At 41.1% G+C, this 20,980-nt stretch overlaps 1 protein-coding gene across 1 annotated transcript in view; it reads left to right on the plus strand.

Annotated features, from left to right (window-relative positions):
• The first annotated feature begins 545 nt into the window (after positions 1–545).
• Positions 546–20,980, plus strand: part of sh2d3ca (SH2 domain containing 3Ca) — a 125,989-nt gene continuing 105,554 nt past the window's right edge. The window contains exons 1-3 of the mRNA XM_078425754.1: positions 546–722; positions 7,012–7,116; positions 17,030–17,107. Coding sequence (XP_078281880.1) covers positions 7,074–7,116; positions 17,030–17,107 — 121 coding nt within the window. The 5' untranslated portion in view covers positions 546–722; positions 7,012–7,073. The remainder of the gene's footprint in view (positions 723–7,011; positions 7,117–17,029; positions 17,108–20,980) is intronic.

A 20,980-nucleotide genomic window follows, 5' to 3' on the forward strand; every position in this document is an offset into this window, starting at 1 on the left:
TAAACTTTCGTGTCTCTCGATTTCCACACCAGCATCTTTTGGAATTTATCTGGGTTATCGTCTCACGAATAAAGGAGGAAAATAAAATGCAGATTACACTCTGAGATCACGAAGTCTGCATTTCCAAGAAAGAGACAACTTTGTTTTTAAAGCAAACCCGTTCTCGCAGCCCTGAGCGTTTTTTTTTGTAACTAGCTTCAATTCCTTCATTTCTTCTGCGGGAATAAAGAGTCCAATTCAGGACAGAAATGGACATCCATCTCTCCCCTCCCCTCCCCTCCCCTCCCCAAATACGGACACAGCAGAGTACACAATTAGAATTAGCCAATTAGATTGGCTGGATGGTCAGTTGCTTTAAAGATGTTGGTCCCTCCTTTATCCCTAACAAGCCTCTACTGTGAGAGCTCTCCTTTGCTTCAGTCTCTGCTTGTCCACGCTGACTGCACCATTCCATCTGGCTCCCTTCGGCATTCTTCTCATCACTTGACCTTCGCCCCTTGCAATGTCCAGTGTTCCTGCAGAGTGGCACTGAAGGTCGGCTCGTCCAGAGCTGAGACAAAGCATTCACTGTCCATATCTGTCTGAGACTCCCCAGCCACAGAATGCTGCCTCTCCCAAACAACACGCCAAGTTTTTAAAACCAGCAGAGAAGCTCGATGTTTTTGAAGGCAACAGCACAAAGGAATCAGTTACGCACCTGAGGCAGGGAATCGCAATTACAGGTACTTTAAATAACCAACATCTACAAGTATAAACTGGCAACAAATTGTAAAGTTTAATCTTTCTTTAAAAGTATTGTAAATAGTGGCAGTTAGTTTGCATGTCTCGCTCTCTAATTATGTTCAACTAGTTCCACGGGATGCGATCAATATTAATCTCAAGAATCAATTTGAAGACAACCTAATTCTACTAACTCAGCATAGTGAGAACTGCTTCAGCGATGAATCTGGATAAAGGCAGATCTATCTGCTTAAGATTGTCATAATCAATATGCCAAAAGGGTCTCCTGATTTATTTTATATATAAGAAAATAACTGCAGATGCTGGTACAAATCGATTTATTCACAAAATGCTGGAGTAACTCAGCAGGTCAGGCAGCATCTCGGGAGAGAAGGAATGGGTGACGTTTCGGGTCGAGACCCTTCTTCATCCTGATTTATTTTATTTCAATCATTTGTAATCGCCACCTGAAGGGGCTGAGTCAGCCTTATGTGCGGTGACATGACTGTCAAAGAATGCCCAGTCAGATAAGTTGTCCCTAAGGTACCAGTACCATTCACTGGCACGAACTTGATAGAAAAAACAGAAGAAAAATTGTTTCCAGTTGATAACTGCATTTGATACGAGTGTCCTCTAATGGATACCCTCCAGCTACAGATGTGCCTTCGGTGAGTTACAGACTTATTCGCACTACATTTTAAATGGATACTGATATATAGTTTATACTATTAGGTGGCTCCCTGCTTTATGAGTTATATTCGTGTACAGCTTCATATTGGATCCATTATTTCACACATACTACACTATTGTTTAGCAATATCGGCCCTGGTTGCAGTACATTAAGTTCAGTTGCAAGACATTCAGTGGCCCCATACTTCCTGTCATCTAATGAAGAAGTGCTTTTTCCCATACAGTGCCCACTATTCTTAAAGGAACAATCAGACCATTGAAGAACAAGATTACTCGGATATATATATCACATAAGAATATTTAAAGTCTGTGAGAGGCCATGAGGCTCAACAACTTCCTTTGGACTGATCTCTAAATCTGCATATGTGTAGGAAAGAACTGCAGATGCTTGTTTAAATCAAAGCTAGACCCAAATTGCTGGAGTAACTCAGCCGGACAGGCAGCATCTCTGGAGAGAAGGAATGGGTGACGTTTTGGGTCGGGACTGAAGAAGGGTCTGGACTCGAAACATCACCCATTCCTTCTCTCCAGAGATGCTGACTGGCCCGCTGAGTTACTTCAGCATTTTGTGTCTACCTCTAAATCTGCATTCTCTTTTGGTCCAGTACCTTCAGGGTTTGATCATTTATTGCACAACTTGTGCAAAATAAAACCAATTTGTCTTATCACTTCAAACTTTCCCAGTTTTAAATGGAGCCATTTGGTATCAGAATCCTTCATTATCTTTAATGGAATATCTGATCACTTCGAAGTCTTTTCTTCCTGAACCGTGCTTTCTTCCAACATAAATCTCTAAATCTGGGATTATTTCTGTTTTTCAACTCTATGCCCTTCAAAGCCAACTACATTACTCCTAAAGATTCCCAGAATTATTACAGTACTTAAAGCATGTTGAGTGACAACAAGTTTCATACATCCAACTGGTTTGTGAACTCAAGTGATTGTTGTCACTTCATTGTATATGTATTTAATCCAGGTTATTCCGAGAATGCTGAGAAGAAGAGAGATACCAAGCCAGTGATATCTTGTTTATGAAATGCAGGTCTTCAGAAATTAAAATGTTACAGGCGATCTATTATTGGCTTACAAGATGGTGTGATGGGCATGTATTCAAAATAAATCTGATATCTTGCTCTGACACTAGGACATATGCCAAAACCATGACCGAAGAAGAACATTATGAGAAGTGTCTAAAAAGAGAATGAAAATGGATTTATGGGAAATTCCCATTATAGGATTTTTGAACCAATTTAGGGAAATTCGGTGATTTGGGCTTGCAGTTGAAGACACAATGAAAGAAGTAAAATCATGGATCCTCCAAAGTGCAAGGTTGGTGGGATGGAGAAAAGATATTATTCCCTCTGGTCGACTGAGTTTCAAAACCAGAGGACTGTGGTTTTAATTCATTAGCAGAGGATTTGTAGAAGAAGAGAACCCAGAACACTTGACCAGAAAAGGAAGTGGAAGCTGATGAAAGGATTATGGGCAAATGGGATCCAAAATTGGCTCGATAGCAGGAAGAGAAAGGCAACGGTTGAAAGGCACTTTTAGCACTGGAATGACGTTTCCAGTGCGGTTCGGCAGAGCAGCAGTCAAATATTGTTCGCAATATAAGTTAATAATTTGGATAAATGCAATGGAAAGGCAAAGTAGTGCTTGGTGGGGAGAGGGACTCAACACATTGTCTGAAAAGGTGTTTGAGGTAGAAATCTTCATTACATTTAAATATTATCTGAATGAGCTATGACCTGCAGGAACATACACCTGCTCCCACAACTGGGATTAGCCTGGCTTTTCCAACTGTCATGAACATGATGGGCTGGTTGGTCTTTCTTGTGTTGTCATATTCTGTGAATCCATGAAAATGCAGAGATGGAAGCCAGCACTGTGACGGTGGACAAAATGGCCTCCTGACCCGCAGGTTTCCAAGATTCTCTGAAGTCTTTCTTTTATTGGCATTCAAGGCAGTGGTCTTGGGAAAGCTAACAGTGAAGTGGTACCTGAACCACCTCGCCTGCCTCTCCAAGCAGCATTGACTGAAGCCTTTGCACAAGACACCTGCTATTCCCTTGCCGTTACAACGCTGTTTGTAGTATTTGTGGTTTGATGTCTGCAGGGGACCCTCAGGCTTTCATTTCCTGATTCATACATTAGTGCAACACTTGTTTAAAATAACTTGGTCTACAGTTTAAAATATTTCATCAATGTCTGAAGAAGGATCCTTACCCAAAACATCATCTGCCCATTCCCACCATCGATGCTGCCTGTGTTCCACCAACACTGTGTTTTGCTCAAGATTCCAGCATCTGCAGTTACTTGCAATTCCACTTGTTTAAAATAGGTAGGCACACAGCTGCATTAAAACAGTGCAGGAATGAACCTTGCAAAATAAAAATTAAACAGAGGAAATGAAACCCCTTTTAAAACCCCTTTTAAAACTTGAACAATTTAAATTCAGATGCGAGCTCTGGGCAGTATTTATCCCTAGAGCAGTATCACATAAATAGTAAATGTGCTCATCACATTGCTATTTGTGGGATGTACTTACGGACAAATTGGCTCTTTTGTTTCTTTGCGTTACAAGACACTATAAAATACTTATTGGGGATGGGATGTGAAGCAACATCTTGAACTTGTGAAAGAGATTGTAAATGGGAGTCCTGTCCTGCTTTTAATCCTATATGCTGTCTTTTCTACGGCTTATTCCAAGCTTTCTTTAAATAAAAACAAAGTACGTGCATTTCTGACGAACCTAATTTTCATCACAGTGCTTTAATACTTTAACTCGATGCCTGACTGCTATAATTACAGCTGGGGAGAGCATTAACTGGCTGTGTGGTTTCTTTTGTGTATTTAAGTCAGAGGTTGTTGACGCAGCGTGGAAAGAAAAAACAGTGGGAACATGCCCCCCCCCCCCCCCCCCATGGGATCCGAACTGAGTTCACAGATCTGTACAATTTGGCCTTTGTGGCCTGAAGGCCTCAGTTGGTTTGTGAGGATTGCCGTGCCTTCACTGCTCTGAGCGACCAGTGGGTAGTCTTGGTAATTAATTCTGAAAAGGTGGATTATGTTAGTGCTTGTGTGTCAGAGAGCTCTCCTGGGCATCTTATTCTCACGCAGTGTGTATACCCTTAAACAAAGAGATGGCCTCTGCTCCATGGTGACTGTACACACTGGACCTTTAGAGGCATCAGCCCTTCCTGCAGTACTGATACTGCTCTGAATGAGGAACTGGCTGGCTGTCTTCTTGCCCTGTTATCTGTATTACCGGACAGAGTATGGTTTAGCAGAAAGATAAATGCTTTCACACTGGCCACATGAGGGGCATAGATGCTTTGCACATAGACTGAAGAAGTGTCTCGACCCGAAATGTCACCCATTCCTTCTCTCCTGAGATGTTGCCTGACCCGCTGAGTTACTCCAGCTTTTTGTGATACCTAGAATTTCTTTCTGTGCCTAACTCCTGGTGGAATTTCAGGGGTCTAGGTGACTGTGATCCCAAAGGCCCTGCCCACTTTGCAACTCCTTCCCCAACTCCCACCTCACCAGCTTCACCTCTACAGAGCTGAGGAAGCTGCTGCTCATTTGCAAAGCTGGAACCTGGGGCTAATGTGCTTTAAGATCAGCAAACTAGTCAAGTTTCTCGCTTTACAGCTGGGACAGAATCATAAATTGTGCATATGCCCAATTTCCAGATCCTTAATGTCAATCGAATCAGTTACCAGGGAGTGTAACTATTAACATCCAAGTCAAATTTCTGTACCACACCAGGTTTGGTATCTCAGTTGTATTTCTAGTGGGACAACAATGAGTTTGCCTCAATTGTGTATAATAACTTGCATGTAACAGTGCTCAGTGTATTATCTACTGTGCCTGCACTCGGGAGGGGGCGGGGAATGGGGGTTGATGGGTTTATGTGTTGTTACTATTATTTACACAGACTGAACATAGATCATTTTACATTTAAGCCACTCTGCAGAATTTGTGTGGGTGGATATTCCCACACTCGGGTCACGACAACCTCAGCCTTGTGTAAACTATGACTTCCCATATTTTCCCACATTCTGAGAACTTTTTATTTATATTTTAAATCCCAGCTGTTACCAATTTAACTTAGTCCCACATTGGCCACAAGAGACTTATCACCTCATAACCTGCACTCAAACAGCATCTAATACAATGGTTAATCCAAACATCAGGAGCTTGGAATGAATGTGCAGCTTTTATTAATAAAGGACTCTAGAAGCATAGCCACATGACCCATCCTGTCCCCTGCCAGTGAATACCGGCATGGATGTTCTCCAGAACTGAACTGAATCTCTTCGTGTTCACTCCTAGTTGTCAACGCTGCTTGGAGATATTCCTAGAGTTCTGATCACATGGTATTCTAATCCTGTGCCATTAAATTACAGCCAGTTTGAACTTGTGATATCTGAAGTTTCTTTGCATTAACTTAATAAACATAAGTTGTCCTGCGGTTCAGTATATTTGGAGGTTTCCTTCCGGCTCTGTTGCTCGCAAGTATCACTTGCCATTTGTGATGAAGTTCCCAAGACGTTATGTAAAATCATTTATTTCTCCCCCTAGGTTTTGTAGAGTGAATCACATCTCCTTGTTCCCCAGTAAATCATTGCAAGATCAATCTTCCACCATTTCACCACCCTCCACCACCACCTGTAAACTCGTATCCCTCCCTCCAGCTTTACATTTCACTCCTCCTCTCTCCTTACCTGATACCCTTTTGTCTCCTTTTCACTTGAGCCTTTGTCACTTATTCCAGCCATCAGCCAATCAACCACCGCCCCTCTGCCATCTGTATCCACCTATCAATTGAAAGGTTTTGTTCCATCCCCACCTCTCTTTTCCAGCTTTCTCCCCTCTCCTCCAATCAGTCTGAAGAAGGGTTCATCCCTCCACAGATGCTGCATGACCCGCTGAGTTCCTCCAGCACTTGGTACTTTACTCAAGATTCCAGCATCTGCAGTTTCTTGATCTCAGTCTTGCACTATTTGTCCACTGACAGGGACCCAGGTTGTAGGTACCTGCTCCTATCCTGGCTTTGCACAAAATGCCGAAGCCAACACCATTCATTATTCAGTCTCGCTACTCATTCCTTCCAGAATCCACGACAGATGATGGACGTAAACTATTAGTTCTTTGTAGCCACAGAGAACAGAGCCACAAATTGGTGACAAGGGAAGGTGACAAGTTCAGAGAAAAACAAAGGGTGAAGTCTGGCCAGTGTTGTTGACATATTCCAGAAGACTCAAGCAAAGCGAGCAAGGGTGGACAGGCCATATTCACTTTGCAGAATTCAGATGAACTCCCATTTATTTCCAATATATGAAAATCCAGCTGATCAAAGCTCTTCCCTGCACCTGATAGCTTGCCGATCCATTATGCTTAATTCATTTTTCATATTTTGTATTACAGTTGGAACTTAATAACTAATACTCTGATAAAAGTCCATGCATTTTACAACTGTGCAGGCCTGTTTCATTATGACAGCATTGTTTCTTTGTTGACTGGGGAATGCCACTGCTGGCCACATTTTATAAGGATCTAATGCAAGCTTCTTCACATTGTTTGTTCCCTTCACAGACGATCGGTGTCGCCAATTTCTAAAGTTTTGACAATCGAAAATCAGTCGACATCTCTCAACTATGTCCAGCATCCAAATTTTCCCCAGGCTTGACAAATGTAGAGGTAAGCAAGTGACAGGGGCTGAGAATCGAGATGAAGTGGGATTTGATGTGTTTAAAGGACACAAGCTACTGATAATGAGGCCAACCGCATTGACAGTTCAAGAAATTGATTAATGTACACAGTATAAGTTGGTTTTAAATCCCAATTAAAGAACAGTAAGCTTAACCCATTTGTGGAACGTAGATTGCGGTTTTTCATAATATCGACTAACTAATGAGACACAATCTGAAGGTCATCAGACACCCATGAGTGACAAAATATTACAAGTGCACACATATTTGCAAACAAATCGTAAAAAGGGAGTAGAGAGTAATATTCAGAATATTGGTAACATTGGAAATAGGATTATTCCATAGCAGGGTGAAGAATCATGTCTCATTCACAACTGAATCCCAGCCCTTCCTAGATTAGAAGTGACCCATAAAACGCTTCAATGACAATTTTCACTGCCTTGTAGGCAGGTTACTGAGTCCGAAGAAGTCACCTTTCCATGTTTTTCCAGAGAAGCTGCCTGACCCACTGACTTACTCCAGCCATTTGAGCTTTGATACAACAGCTTTTATGAAGATTCAAAGGACTATGTGCAACTTGAATAAAGTGGAAATGTTCACATGGGATGCATCCCCTGCTACTGGATCAGAGATCAAGAAACAAGGGAATGGGACAGGGCAGGGATGTTGGAAGTGGGGTTGGTGCGTGGAGGCAAGTACTAAACTAAGCAAGGAGACAGCTGATATTTAATCCTGGTTTATTTAATTAAGATATAAATTAACTCATGAGTTGAAAGTGTGCCAAATTTAAATTGATAATGATAGATAGAAGACAACAGATGCTACAGCACATTTTTTTTTCTGCCTCGGTGAAACTTGTGTTCAGTTCTCCACCTCCCTACTCTTTTCTAAAAGAACACAAGTAACTGGAATTTCATAGCACAGTATCAAATTTTCATGCATTATGACCACTGGCCACTGGTTGCTTGCAAATCACATTCAGCGGACAAGTAAACAGGCAGTTTTAACATATTAAGATCCTATGTACAGCTAATGTCCACGTGTTATATTATAGGTAGTGCAATTGAAACAGCAATGATAGTCAAACCTTGCAGAATTATCCTGAAGAAGGGTCTCAACCCGAAACGTCACCCATTCCTTCTCTCCCAAGATGCTGCCTGACCTGCTGAGTTCTCCAGCATTTTGTGAATAAATTTGATTTGTACCAGCATCTGCAGTTATTTTCTTATAGAATTATCCTGATATATTCTCGAGGTAGTGCTTGCTGTTTTCAACATACATATGAGGGCCTCAAACAAAAGATTTACCCAAAAAGGTCTCCCTCAGCAGTGCTCCCTCAGTATTACACGAGCTCAGAGTCGCCAGAGTAATACGGTGAGTCTCTGTGTGTTGTTTCAGAAGAGGATATAGTTTAGAGTTTTGATATACAGCGTTGGAAACAGCCCTTCGGCCCACCAAGTCCATGCAATCATCGATTACCCTATATTAGTTCCATGTCTTATACAATAGGAATTTACAGAAGCCAATTAACCTACAATGGTGGAATGTGGGAGGAATCCGGAGCACCCGGAGAAAACCCATGTGGTCTCAGGGGGCTCGTACAAACTCCGCATAGACGGCACCTGTAGTCAGGATCAAACCTGGGTCTTTGGCGTTGTGAGGCAGCAGCTGTGTCACTGCGCCACCCTTTTTTGGTGTATCATGACAATAAAAACCCAAACTAAAACGACCCCCAAACAATGTTTTGCTCTGCTTCACTTGAGAGATTTATTTTATTCTCTATTCTAATTTTGAATAATAAAAAAACATTGTTACAATTTGTCATTTTTCCCACCCTCCAGCTTCGCTTCACCTTGTGAAAGTGTCACAAAATAGCCAACGTGATGAGGCACACAAACTAGCAAAGTCTCAGGTTTAGCTCCTGTGCACAAATAGTTGGCTGGCCATAACTGAGTTCATGGCACAGAAAAGTAAAGAGTGTTGCTGAGTAATGTGTGAGGGAGAACAAGTTACGGACGTGGAGAGAAATATTGGGTTTACTCCCCAATGGGTCAAAAAGCCTCCTATGGCAAAGCACAATTACAGGTAGCCCGTGTACCCCAGGACAAAAGGAGAGGATTCCAGTATTAAACACCCTCCTGTGACTGCCTGCTAGAAAGTGAGTGCTAGTGCACGTCAGTGGAATCTGTACTGACCACCCTTTCCTTATAGCCAACCAGCATTTGTTGCAACCACCACTGGAGGAGAGCCAGAGCCAGTGGAATTTATCTCGGTTTCGTTAGAAGGGAACAAAACATTGGAAGATGGACATATTCCCACCCGTGGACCTGATTACAGAGAGAGAGAGTGTGGGAGGGGTGTAGTGTAAAGATCGAGCGAGGGTTTACAATGTCATTTAATTTCAACTGTTTTCTCTACGTAATGTAATGCCTTACTGCAGTAACAGATATCTCTTTTAAGAAATAGCATGATTTTCAGCAACATCTTTCAGGACACATTTCTCAGGCTGATAATGTAGACAGCTAAAAAAACTGAATAGACCTGGCGTACTGGTGCAGAGAGCTCATTATTTCCTACCCCTCTCCCCTTTGTTTCTGCAGCATTTAGAAGTTCACATGTTCTTGATTAAGTCCAGCCACAGGGCGTCGTTCTTTTACAAACTTGCCAAGTTCTGTAATGAAACACAGAGCCTTTGACAGGGCCTTAGCCATCTGCTCACAACCAGTGTACCATGCGGTATCATTGTTTAAAATGAAAACCTGCCAATGATGAAGGCTTTTAAATCACCACTGCATGTATTTCTGATGCAAACAGCTCAGATGAGCAATGGGTCTAATTTCCAACTGGTGCTGCATTAAACTTTCTTGGCCGGGGCAGCAGTAATTGCAGGGAGCAAGTAAGAGCAGGGGCCGTTAGTAGGGAGTTAACCGTATTCCCAATCCCTCACCCTTTTAGATTTCGGTTTATCTTTGGCCTTTGTACCGAGGTACAGTGAAATGCTTTGTTTTGCACCCTGTCCAGTCAGATCAGATAATACCACACATAAATAAAATCAAGTCAAACTCAAGTACAATGGATAGAGCAATATGCAAGATACAGAGTGCAGAATATAGTTCTCAGCATTGCAGCACATCAGCCCCATAGACAAGTTCCAATGACCGCAATGGGATAGAGGTGAAATGGCCAGTACCCTAACTGATGGAAAGATTTTATTCAGTTAACTCTGTTAATGAACTCCCCTAATGTAGGAGAGGGGTCAATTGTGAACAAGTTTAGGGGGGCAGGTTCTTCGGGGAACCGTGCTATAAATCATCATGTTTGTTTGAATCATATATTCCTGGCCTTCTGCATGTGATCATGGATAAATCATGTCGTAGTTCAAAGCTGTGCTGAAGCTCAAACTTTGTGGTGTAACCAGTGGTGTAACCTGCCATTGGACCAGGAGGTGGGGATCTCAGTAAGAAACTGAAATTAATCATCAACTTGGCACTTCTGGCTGCCTTCAGGAGGAAATTCTAGAGTTTAGGAGATCAGGAGCTGAAGGCAAAGCTGCCAGTGGTGGAGTGATTAAAGCTGGGAGAGTGGAGGAGGCCAGAAATGGAGGAGTACAAATAACCAGAGCCTTGTGGGGCTGGAGGAGAATGGGCAAATGCAAAATGCGTAAGGGAGGTCTCCACTGGCTGCAGAACATGTTGCGGTTCACGGGAACAGGATCTTTGGGACATTTGAGTTGTTGTCCCTGCAGTCTCTGGGGACCTACTGACCAGTTCTGTGCAGCCTTCCCAGTTGGCAATAATGAAATGTTGTAGTCTTGACACACATAAACCTATTTCCTTTCAGAGATGCTGCTCAACTTGACAAGTTCCTCCAGCTGATTGTTTGTTGCTCCAGATTCCAGTATCTGCAGTCGTGTCTGCACAAAAACACCAGGTCTCATTACCCTACTCCAGAGTCTCATTACCCTACTCCAACAACTTTTCCACTTATTCCATCTTATCACAAGGATCTCAATGTCAATTCTTATTTGCAATGTTATTTGCGAGTAACTCAAGTTTCCTTTCAGTTGATTATTGAATATAGCCTGGTGATTTACTGTAACATAGCAAAACACTTAGCCTTGTTTAAAACTACATCTGAACAGAATAGGCACAGTGTAGACGTAAAAACAGGCCAGACCATGAAGGAATGAACAATATTAACAATCCTCCACACTTTAGTATGTTTAATTTCTCTGTGTTGTGGTATCAGATGAATACACTTAGATGGGAGGCTGGAAACATCTGTTTATTGAGACAGGCCGATCTTAACGGAAGCTGTTGCAATGATGAGCCACATATTGTAATCCTTAGGTTGCCACAATCTTAAAGTAACAGTTGTTCTTACATTTACTGCACAAAACGCTAAACACTGTACATTCTTTTAGTAATGAGGCACCATTTTGTTTTGACACTAACCACTAACTCAGCAACTATGATCTACTATGGACTTTGTTTAGATTGCACAACAGACTTCGGTATTGCATTATTATAGTCTGGTTATCCAGTAATATTGATTATTAATTTATTGTATTATTGATTATTGTATATTTATTTGTTTGTTTTGCATTAATGATGGGCCTGTAAACCTGCAGCAAATAAGGATTTCATTGTCCTGTTGCTGGTATATTTGACAATTAAATACTCTTGACTCTGTTTCCTGGAGATGAGATAGAACCAATGATAAAACAACAGCACCCACTCCCTCAACTAACTGCTGGGGTTAGGTCAGTACTGGCAGAGTGTGGTTTCATGTGTTACTATCCGTTCACAATATGAGCTCAAAGCTGAACTGCTTGCCATAATCTGGGTGGAGTACACAGATCGGAACCAAACTACTTTCACACACACACACACACACTCTCACCGCCTCTCTCTCTCTCTCTCTCTCTCACATTATTCACAAAAATCTGCAGTCTCTGCTGTTCCTAAACCAAATTTTGATTGTTCCTGATGTAAGCTCCTTTAGATTTCTTGCGTTACACCCGTGATGCTCCATCAGAGTATCAGGGTGGAGAAAGCAACTCAGAAAATATATTGCTTTAATTAAATCAACGTTCTTTAGATAACTGTTTGGAATTGGTGTCAAAAAACTAACAATGTGTAGGAGATGAATTTACAGGTGTCTTTACATAAAAGGACCTAAATAACTTCACAAAAATGTGGAATCAAGAGTCTAATGAAAAGGATGATTAAAAGAAATTAATATTGGTAAAAAATAGTGGTGAAGAAATTAATAAGACTGACAGCTTGCTACTGAATCCCCAGGGTTTAGTAATATACATTCCACAGAAATAGTGAACACTTTAGGTTAAAGTTTAGAGAAACAAGCCCTTGGCTTACCTAGTCCACGCCGACCATCCATCACCCCAACCCTAGTTCTATGTGATCCGACTTTCGCATCCTACACTTTAGGAACAATTTACAGAAGCTGATTAACTTACAAAGCTACACATCTGTGGAATGTGGGAGGAAACCGGAGCACGCTGAGAAAACCCACACCGTAACAGGGAAAACGTACAAACTCTGCACAGATAACACCCAAAGTCAAGATTGAACCCAGGCACTGGTGCTGTGAGGCAGCAGTTCTACTGCTGCGCCACTTTGGTTGTCTTTTTCCAAATTTTATAGATTATAATTTAATCCCATTTCCTGTTCCCCGTTTGACACTAATTTTCCATCCATAAAAGTACACTACCCCCAATTCCATGTTTAAAATTTTCACATTAATTTTTCACATAAGACTTTAACAAAAATATACTGAAAAACTAAATGTACCACATCCACTGATTCAGCCTTATCTATTCTACCAGTTACATCCTCAAAAACACTAGAAAGTTCATTAAAATGTATTTTCATTTCATAAATAATGTTGACTTTGTCTAATTCTGTTGATATTTTCATAATGTCCTTTAGTTGCATCCAGCATTTTTCCTCTTACTGATGTTAAGTTCACTGGTCTGCAATTTCCTAGTTTCCCTCTTTCTTCTTTTTTGAGGTTACATTTCCCATCCTCCAATCTGCAGTAGACATACCGTAATCTATAGAATTTGGAAGATGACAAAGAAAATGTTCACTATTTCCATATTGAATGGAGGAGCATGTTCCAAGGGCTGCATGGTCTTCTCACCTCCAATTTCTTAATGCTTCTATTTAATTGCAACAAAAGTTTAAAGAATAACACTGATGGTGACCAATGAGAAAATGGACTGCTGACTCTTAGCCATACACATCCACTTGAAGCACAGACACAGCAGACCCAATACTTTCAAACACATTCTATCAGACCCCAAGGTACAATGTCCTATTCAATAATTTCTATTAGAATGCCAGGTGGTCAGGTCCATTCTCAATGACTCTCAAGGATATATTACAGAATGAATGTAATATTTCAATGTACAACTCAAAACATCCATTCAAATTTTAACCTACAGGTAAAGATGGAGCATACGTTGTGGATTTTACAATAATCACTTGCCACAGTTTTGAGCATGCCAAACATGGTAGGACATGTGCCCTTCACCCAGATTATGGGAAACAGCTCTGCTTTGAACCAATTATTCACCCATCATAGTGGGAAATCAAAATCCTATTAGCATAATCTTCGTATTTGTATTCACAGTGAATTAATGATGAAAATGGGTCAAAACATTTACAAATTGCCATCTTTTAAATTATAGCTTCCTACATTCCTGATCCGATAATGTACAGCCAAGCTTAATGTTTCTTTGCTAAATAATACTGTTTCCGAGCAGGATGGCAGAATCAAAATTAGGAACCACTACCGAGGGGAATGGATTATAGAAGTAGCAACAATAAATAGTTGCTAAAAATTCCCCACCAACACTTGGCACAGAAGATGCTGGGTTCGCAGGATTTATTTCTTAGTAAGCAGAGTGCTGGGAAACTCAACGGGTCAGGTAGCATCTGTGGATCATCTGTACAGACGACATTTTGGGTGGGCGCCCTTCCTCACATTGACTCGCCGAGTTCCTCCAGCACTTTGTACTTTGTTCAAGATTGCAGTGTCTGCAGTCTCGTGTCTTCTCTTTATTTCTCATCAGTAGTTATTTCTCATCGGTAATTATTGATAAGTTATGTTTTATTTTCTGATGCTTCTTCCGAATGTGGCTACCCATTTCTGACCATGTATGGAAATTAATTTAACTCAATAGAATGTTGGTATCAGAACTTCCTAACCTCCACAGACAATCTGGAGGATTCAACAAGCCCAATATTTGTGCTGGAGAGACTTAGGTGCCTGCTATTTGCTACTCTGAAGCATCTTTAGCAAAGAATAGGGATCTTTGGATTACTGAGCTCTCAGCCTTGAAGGCTGTGCTAATACATGTGATCAGCAACTCTTGTTGCATCAGTGAATTACAGTGATATCTCTTTTATTGAGACGGTGCTAAAACCTACTCTTGAGTCTCCAACCTCTCAGGATTCTGAAGATTTTAGGAATTCAAGATTATTCCCTTGGACATTGTTATAAGCAACAGCGGGAAAAACTCATGAGAACATTAAAAAAAAATTTTTACGCAAAAAGATTATTTAAATCACAGATTCGATGAGCCAGTGCTTTTTTAGTAAACAAAATGGTGCTGGTGAGACTTTTTTTTCCATCAATATGCCCCTCACTTTTATTTTGATCTTGTGCCTAATCAACTTCTAACTTCATAAACTAATAACTAAAAAGTAAAGTAAAATACTAAAAAATTGAAAATTTTGTTTAACTCTTTGGAATGCTATCACAAAAAAGCACGGAGTAATGCAGAGGCAGAAGGTTTGGCTCATTGAGTGCATGCCGGCTCTTTCAAAGATCAATTTAGTTACACCCTTCTGTTTGTTCCCTACAATTTATCTTCCTTGATATGGAATGGCACAAATGCAATTGATTCACCAGAAGTTATAGCACAAGATCCACAGACCTTTTGACCACTTACCGTTGTGCAACAAATTCTAAAAGTTTCCAGTTCCCTGTAGAAGATATTTCTCACATCTACTTGCACAACCCTTGTCAATTGTGAAAAGTTGCTGCTTTTTCTGGATTTCCACTGTGACCTCGCCCAACTTCCCTTAATTTTATCTGAACACATCATTGACTTTAAATAGGTTATCAAATGTCCTAAGATAGACACAAAATGCTGGAGTAACTCAGCAGGGCAGGCAGCATCTCTGGAGAGAAGGAATGGGTGGTGTTTTGGGTCGAGACGCTTCTTCTTAGCCCTATTTTGCTCCAAGGAGCATAGTTCCAATTTCCCAGGTTTTGCCATCCACACTGTTAATTTTGAAACCACTGAAGTGAATCTCCTTTAAATCCTTTCCATCGTGGACTCCGCAATGGGGGCCATGTTCCAGCCGGTGATTAAATAATATGTACTTGGGGGTTCAGCAGATCTTCCATGCATTTGCACTCTGAGCGTCTATTTATCAGGCCCAAGATCCTTTATGCTTTATTAACTGCTTTGGTAACCTGCCCTGCTGCTCTCCAGAGATATGTGCTTGAGCTCATTGAGACCTCTCTGGTCTTAAATTCACATAAAACTAGCAGTTTGGAATTATCTAATTGGATAACAGAGTCTGTGCATCTTCCAATCAGTATGGGAGGTTGATGTGTGCAAGGATAGGGTTGGGGAGCATGGCACAGGCTAGTTGGAGGTTCCGTGATGAAACATCACGGTACAGGTAGTGGAAAAGTATATGTGACATTTCGGGTTGGGACCCTTCTTCAGCCAGATATCGTGGCTGGGACAAATCTTCCTTGCTTGTTTATTTTGCCACTAAAATGCAGAGCAATCAGGAGAAATCTCCCCAAAGGTTAACACTGCCACTAACAAACCTTTTGTCAAAGTGAATACACCAAACAAAACTCTGTGGTATATTTACAATGCTGCTAATACACAGTCCGCAATGCAAATCTTCCCAGTGTGTTTCTGGACACAGCAAACAGGGCAAATCTTCCCATCAGTTTTACAATGTCATTAATGTGCAGTGAACAGAGCAAATCTTTCTGGTGTAGGAAAATAACTGCAGATGTTGGTACAAATCGAAGGTATCACAAAAATGCTGGGGTAACTCAGCAGGTCAGGCAGCATCTTTCGGAGAGAGGGAATAGGTGAGAGAGGGAGAGGCAAATCTTTCTGGTGCGTTGAATGGTGAAACCAAGAAACAGAGGACAAAGCAAATCTTTCTGGCATGTTTATGATGCCTCTAAAGTGCATGGCAACAAGAGCTAATCTTGTTACATTTGCTGTGTTACTAAAGCATAGTGACCACAGCAAATCTCTCTGGTGTGAGAGATTGTTAATACCACTGCTACACAATGGCCAGAGTAAATATTCTTGTCATGAATACAATGTCACAAGGTTGTACCACCAAGAGCAAAATCTTTCTATCAGGTATACAGTGTTAAAGATGCTGTTACCAGAGCAAAATCTTGCCTTGGTTAACTGAGTTAAACAGATTATTATCTCTTTATCTTGACAAGCATAAAAAATAAACAAAACACAACCCTCAGCCGCCAATGGGTTAAAGGGAAACTCCTCTGAGGAATTTAATAAAATCAGATGTCTTGGCTAACTGTCAGAGACAAGCCATTAACAGCTAACTGCATTCATATAGGAAAGACAGATGACACACTCTAAGTAAGCTATGAAACTCAGGGTTCAGAAAAGAGTCAGTAAATGTTATATTAAAGATACTCTGAGAAGCGGAGAGTGACCTTGTCATTCTTGAAGACAGCCAAGAAATGTGACAGCTCTCAGGAAGTGATTCAATGCCACACGCAGAAGGGGAGCTGCTGTAAATGTAAAAGTATGAGCGTCTGTGGCTGACAGAAGAGTGTTTCTTTTTTCATCATAACAGTGCATCTACTGTCCTTCGCTGCCTTTCCAAATGAGAGAAAACCTCTAACAGGAGCCAACATGAGTCTGAAGAAACTAAGTAAGTCACAACTATTAATTTTACAATCAAGCTGAGAAAGGCAAATTGGTGCAGATAAATGTATCATGCTTGAGTGCAACAGTTAACTGTGAGAGAGTTTAAAGAGAAAGATATCTAACAGAAGTTGAGTGTGTTTCGTGCCCCTGGTATTTATTCTACAATCTGATATTTTTATACAAAGAGAGAGAGAGAGAGTGAGAAAGAGAAAGAGAGAGAGAAAAAAGAGAGAGAGAGAGAGAGAGAGAGAGAGAGAGAGAGAGAGAGAGAGAGAGAGAGAGAGAGAGAGAGAGAGAGAGAGAGAGAGAGAGAGAGAGAGAGAGAGAGAGAGAGAGAGAGAGAGAATACCATACCATGTTGATTTAGTTGCTTGTTTGTGCTGAGCCATTTCAGTAAAGATGTGATACTGCTAGTAACATAATTGACATTAGTGCCCTTGGTCTTGATGAGTTGAGATTCATGCTGATTGAAGTGACCTTTGATGATGAAGACACGTATGAAATTGATTTAGAATAGCTTTAGACCTTGGAGAAAAAAAAAGAAAAAAAAAGAACAAAAAAGAAAAAAAAGAGAGAGAGAGAGAGAGAGAGAGAGAGAGAGAGAGAATAAGAGAGAGAGAATAAGAGAGGGAGAATAAGAGAGAGAATAAGAGAGAGAGAATAAGAGAGAGAGAATAAGAGAGAGAGAATAAGAGAGAGAGAATAAGAGAGAGAATAAGAGAGAGAATAAGAGAGAGAATAAGAGAGAGAGAGAATATGAGAGAATATGTTGGGATTTGGGTGTGCATAAGAGAAGTGTGTGTGTGAGAGAGAATGTTCATGATATGTATGTGTAGGAGAGAGTAGTTGTATCTCTGTGTGAGGAAGAGAGATAGAATGAAATGTCTAAGAATAATGTAAGTGTTAATATGCAAGAGTATCTCTTCTTTCTGTGTACATGAGAGTTAGAATGATGGGTATGTTGGGGAGGCAGTTGTATTTTAGGAGTCGTTCACGTTTTTAAATGTGCTGTTTGAAAAACAGTACATTACATCGCTGAACTATTTGGCATCAGTCCCCCTGAAAAGAGAACTCAGTTCCCGTCTCTTAAATGTAGTTGTAAGATGAACTATCTTTGATATGATGAAATAGAATTTCTAAAGATAACTTTAAAATGGTGTATATTTTTGTGGTTTAGTCATTGTAAATGTATGGGCTTCATGTTATTAGTTGATAATTTGGTGCACTGATACTTTATGTTGAGATAATATGTGAAGAGAGTTTTTTTTACAGGGATTAAAATGTGGTTTAAAAATTAATTGTAATAAACTGAGCCTGTTTCTGAATCTTGCACCAGAAAAGACTTGGGGAGATATTACCTACCTGCTACATCTTCGGCGTAAGCTGCAGAGGGATTACAATGATATTGAGATGTACTTTTGGGTATAGTTGACTACTTTCTTAAAAGTATCCAATTCTTCCTCCTAGGGCTAGCATTGCAATGTAGACTAGGCCTTTAAATTCTCCACCATTGTACTTCCATCACCAGGAAGCACCTCAAAGACAAGAACGGGCAGCATAGTAGCACAGCAATTAATGCTACTAATTCACAGCGCCAAAGACCAAGGTTGAACTCTCTAACCCAAGGTGCTGTCGGTGCAGAGTTTACATGTTCTTTTCATAACTGGGTGGCTCTAATTCCTCCATATCCCAACGATGGAAAAATGTAGAGGAAATTTACATGGATGTTGCAACGACTTGAGAGGCTGAGCTGTAGGGTGAGAATGGGCAGGCTAGGATTTAATTCCTTGGAGCGCAGAAGGCTGAGGGATGATCGTATAGAGGTGTATAAAATCATGAGGGGAATAGATAGGGTGAATGCACAGAGTCTTTTTCCCAGAATAGGGGAATCAAGAACCAGAGGGCTTAGGTTAAAGGTGAGAGGGGAAAGGTTTAATATGAATCTGAGGGGCAACTTTTTTTTCACACTGCGAATGGTGGGAATATGGAATGAACTGCCAGAGGGAGTAGCAAAGGCTGGTACAATAACAGCATTGATGTTATTTTACCTGGTCAGAGTAAATATTCTTGTCATGATTCCAATGATATCAAGTCACAACAGCTGGATCATTTAAAATACATTGGGACAGGTACAAAGATAGGAAAGGTTTAGAGGGATATGGGCCAAACGTGGGGAAAATGGGACTAGTTTACATGGAACATTTCAGTTGAGCCGAAAGGTCAGTTTCTGTGCTATGACCCTCTGTGCCAGTTAGTTAATTGGCTCCTGTAAATCATCCCTTTGTGCATTTAAGTGGCAAATGAACCACAGGGATGTTGATGGATAAATGAGAGAAACTAACTTGTAGGTCAACAAGGGATAGGGAGAGTGACTGTTGAGTGTGCTACATTGAGAGCTGGCATGGTCCTGATGAGCTAAATAGCCTTTTTCTGTTTCTTCACAAGATAAAACCTTCCAAATAATGATCCAACACTAATCCCATTTTATTCTTCACACATTCTCCTCAACTCTTCCCAGGAGGTAATTCAAGGTGGCACAAAGGCAAAGTTGCAGCAAAATGTCTAAAGGCATTTGTAGACAGCCAAGAAATTCCCTCTGCCTCCCCCACCCACTCACCCACTCATCTCCATACCTTATAAATATGCAGTTAAACCTCAGCCTGGTTTCTGCAGTGATAGTTGGAGTGCCATTTTATCTTCCTATCTATGACCCACTTGGAATTTTCATCCACAACTCCATTGGAAAATTATTGCTATCAGCTTCACCATGCCTCTATGATCATTTAATCCAAAGACACATCCCTCAAGGTGGAAAATTAATATTTGGGGCCAACTAACACTAAATTCTATATAGACACAAAAAGCTGGAGTAACTCAGCAGGCCAGACAGCACCTCTCGAGAAAAGGAATAGGTGATGTTTCGGGTCAAGACCCTTCTTCAGACATTAAATTCTGTTGAATTATTTGTTGAGCAACAGTAGTTGTACAATGAGAGTTCTGAAAACTATATGTTTACAGCCATAGAGTCACAGAGATGGTAGTGGGCCCTTCAACCCACCAAGTCTGCGCCGACCCTTCAACAACTCAGTTATACTAATGCTACAGTAATCCAATCCACCCCTACAATAGGCTGTATCCGCTGTTCCAGATGTCAACTTCTTTACATCGGCGAAACCAAACGCAGGCTCGACAATCGTTTCGCTCAACACCTTCGCTCAGTCCGCCTTAACCAACCTGATCTCCCGGTGGTTCAGCACTTCAACTCCCCCTTCCACTCCTAGTCTGTCCTTTCTGTCATAGGCCTCCTATAGTGTCACAGTGAGGCCCATCGCAAATTGGACCCCATATTTCACTTGGGCAGCTTACAGCCCAGCAGTATGAACATTGACTTCTCTAACTTTAGATAGCTCCTCTGTCCCTCTCTTCCCCTCCCCCTTCCCAGTTCTCTCACTGTCTTCCTGTCTCCAACTATATCATTTCTTTGTCCCGCCCCCCCTGTCATCAGTCTGAAGAAGAGTCTCGACCCGAAACGTCACCCATTCCTTTTCTCCAGAGATGCTGCCGGACCCGCTGAGTTACTCCAGCATTTTGTGATATCTTCAAGCTGATTATAAAATAGATTATAAAATAAGATTGCCTGAGGACTTACAGATGTATTTCCATCCACCCTTGCCTGGATAAGCCTTACAGCAGAAATAGACCACAGGTAGTAGAGAAAATCAATACTAAGCCTGCAGAATCTGGGACAGAATGTCAATACTATACCAACCGACTGCAAATTTTATTGGCAACCTATGCAATGCAGATTGCTTGGCCTTTTGGTGGTTTCCACTTCGATTGTCAGCTTTTCATTGAACTGTTTGACAAATGTTCAGAT

This window comes from Rhinoraja longicauda, chromosome 31 (genome assembly GCF_053455715.1).
Source record: "Rhinoraja longicauda isolate Sanriku21f chromosome 31, sRhiLon1.1, whole genome shotgun sequence".
Lineage (NCBI taxonomy): Eukaryota > Metazoa > Chordata > Chondrichthyes > Rajiformes > Arhynchobatidae > Rhinoraja > Rhinoraja longicauda.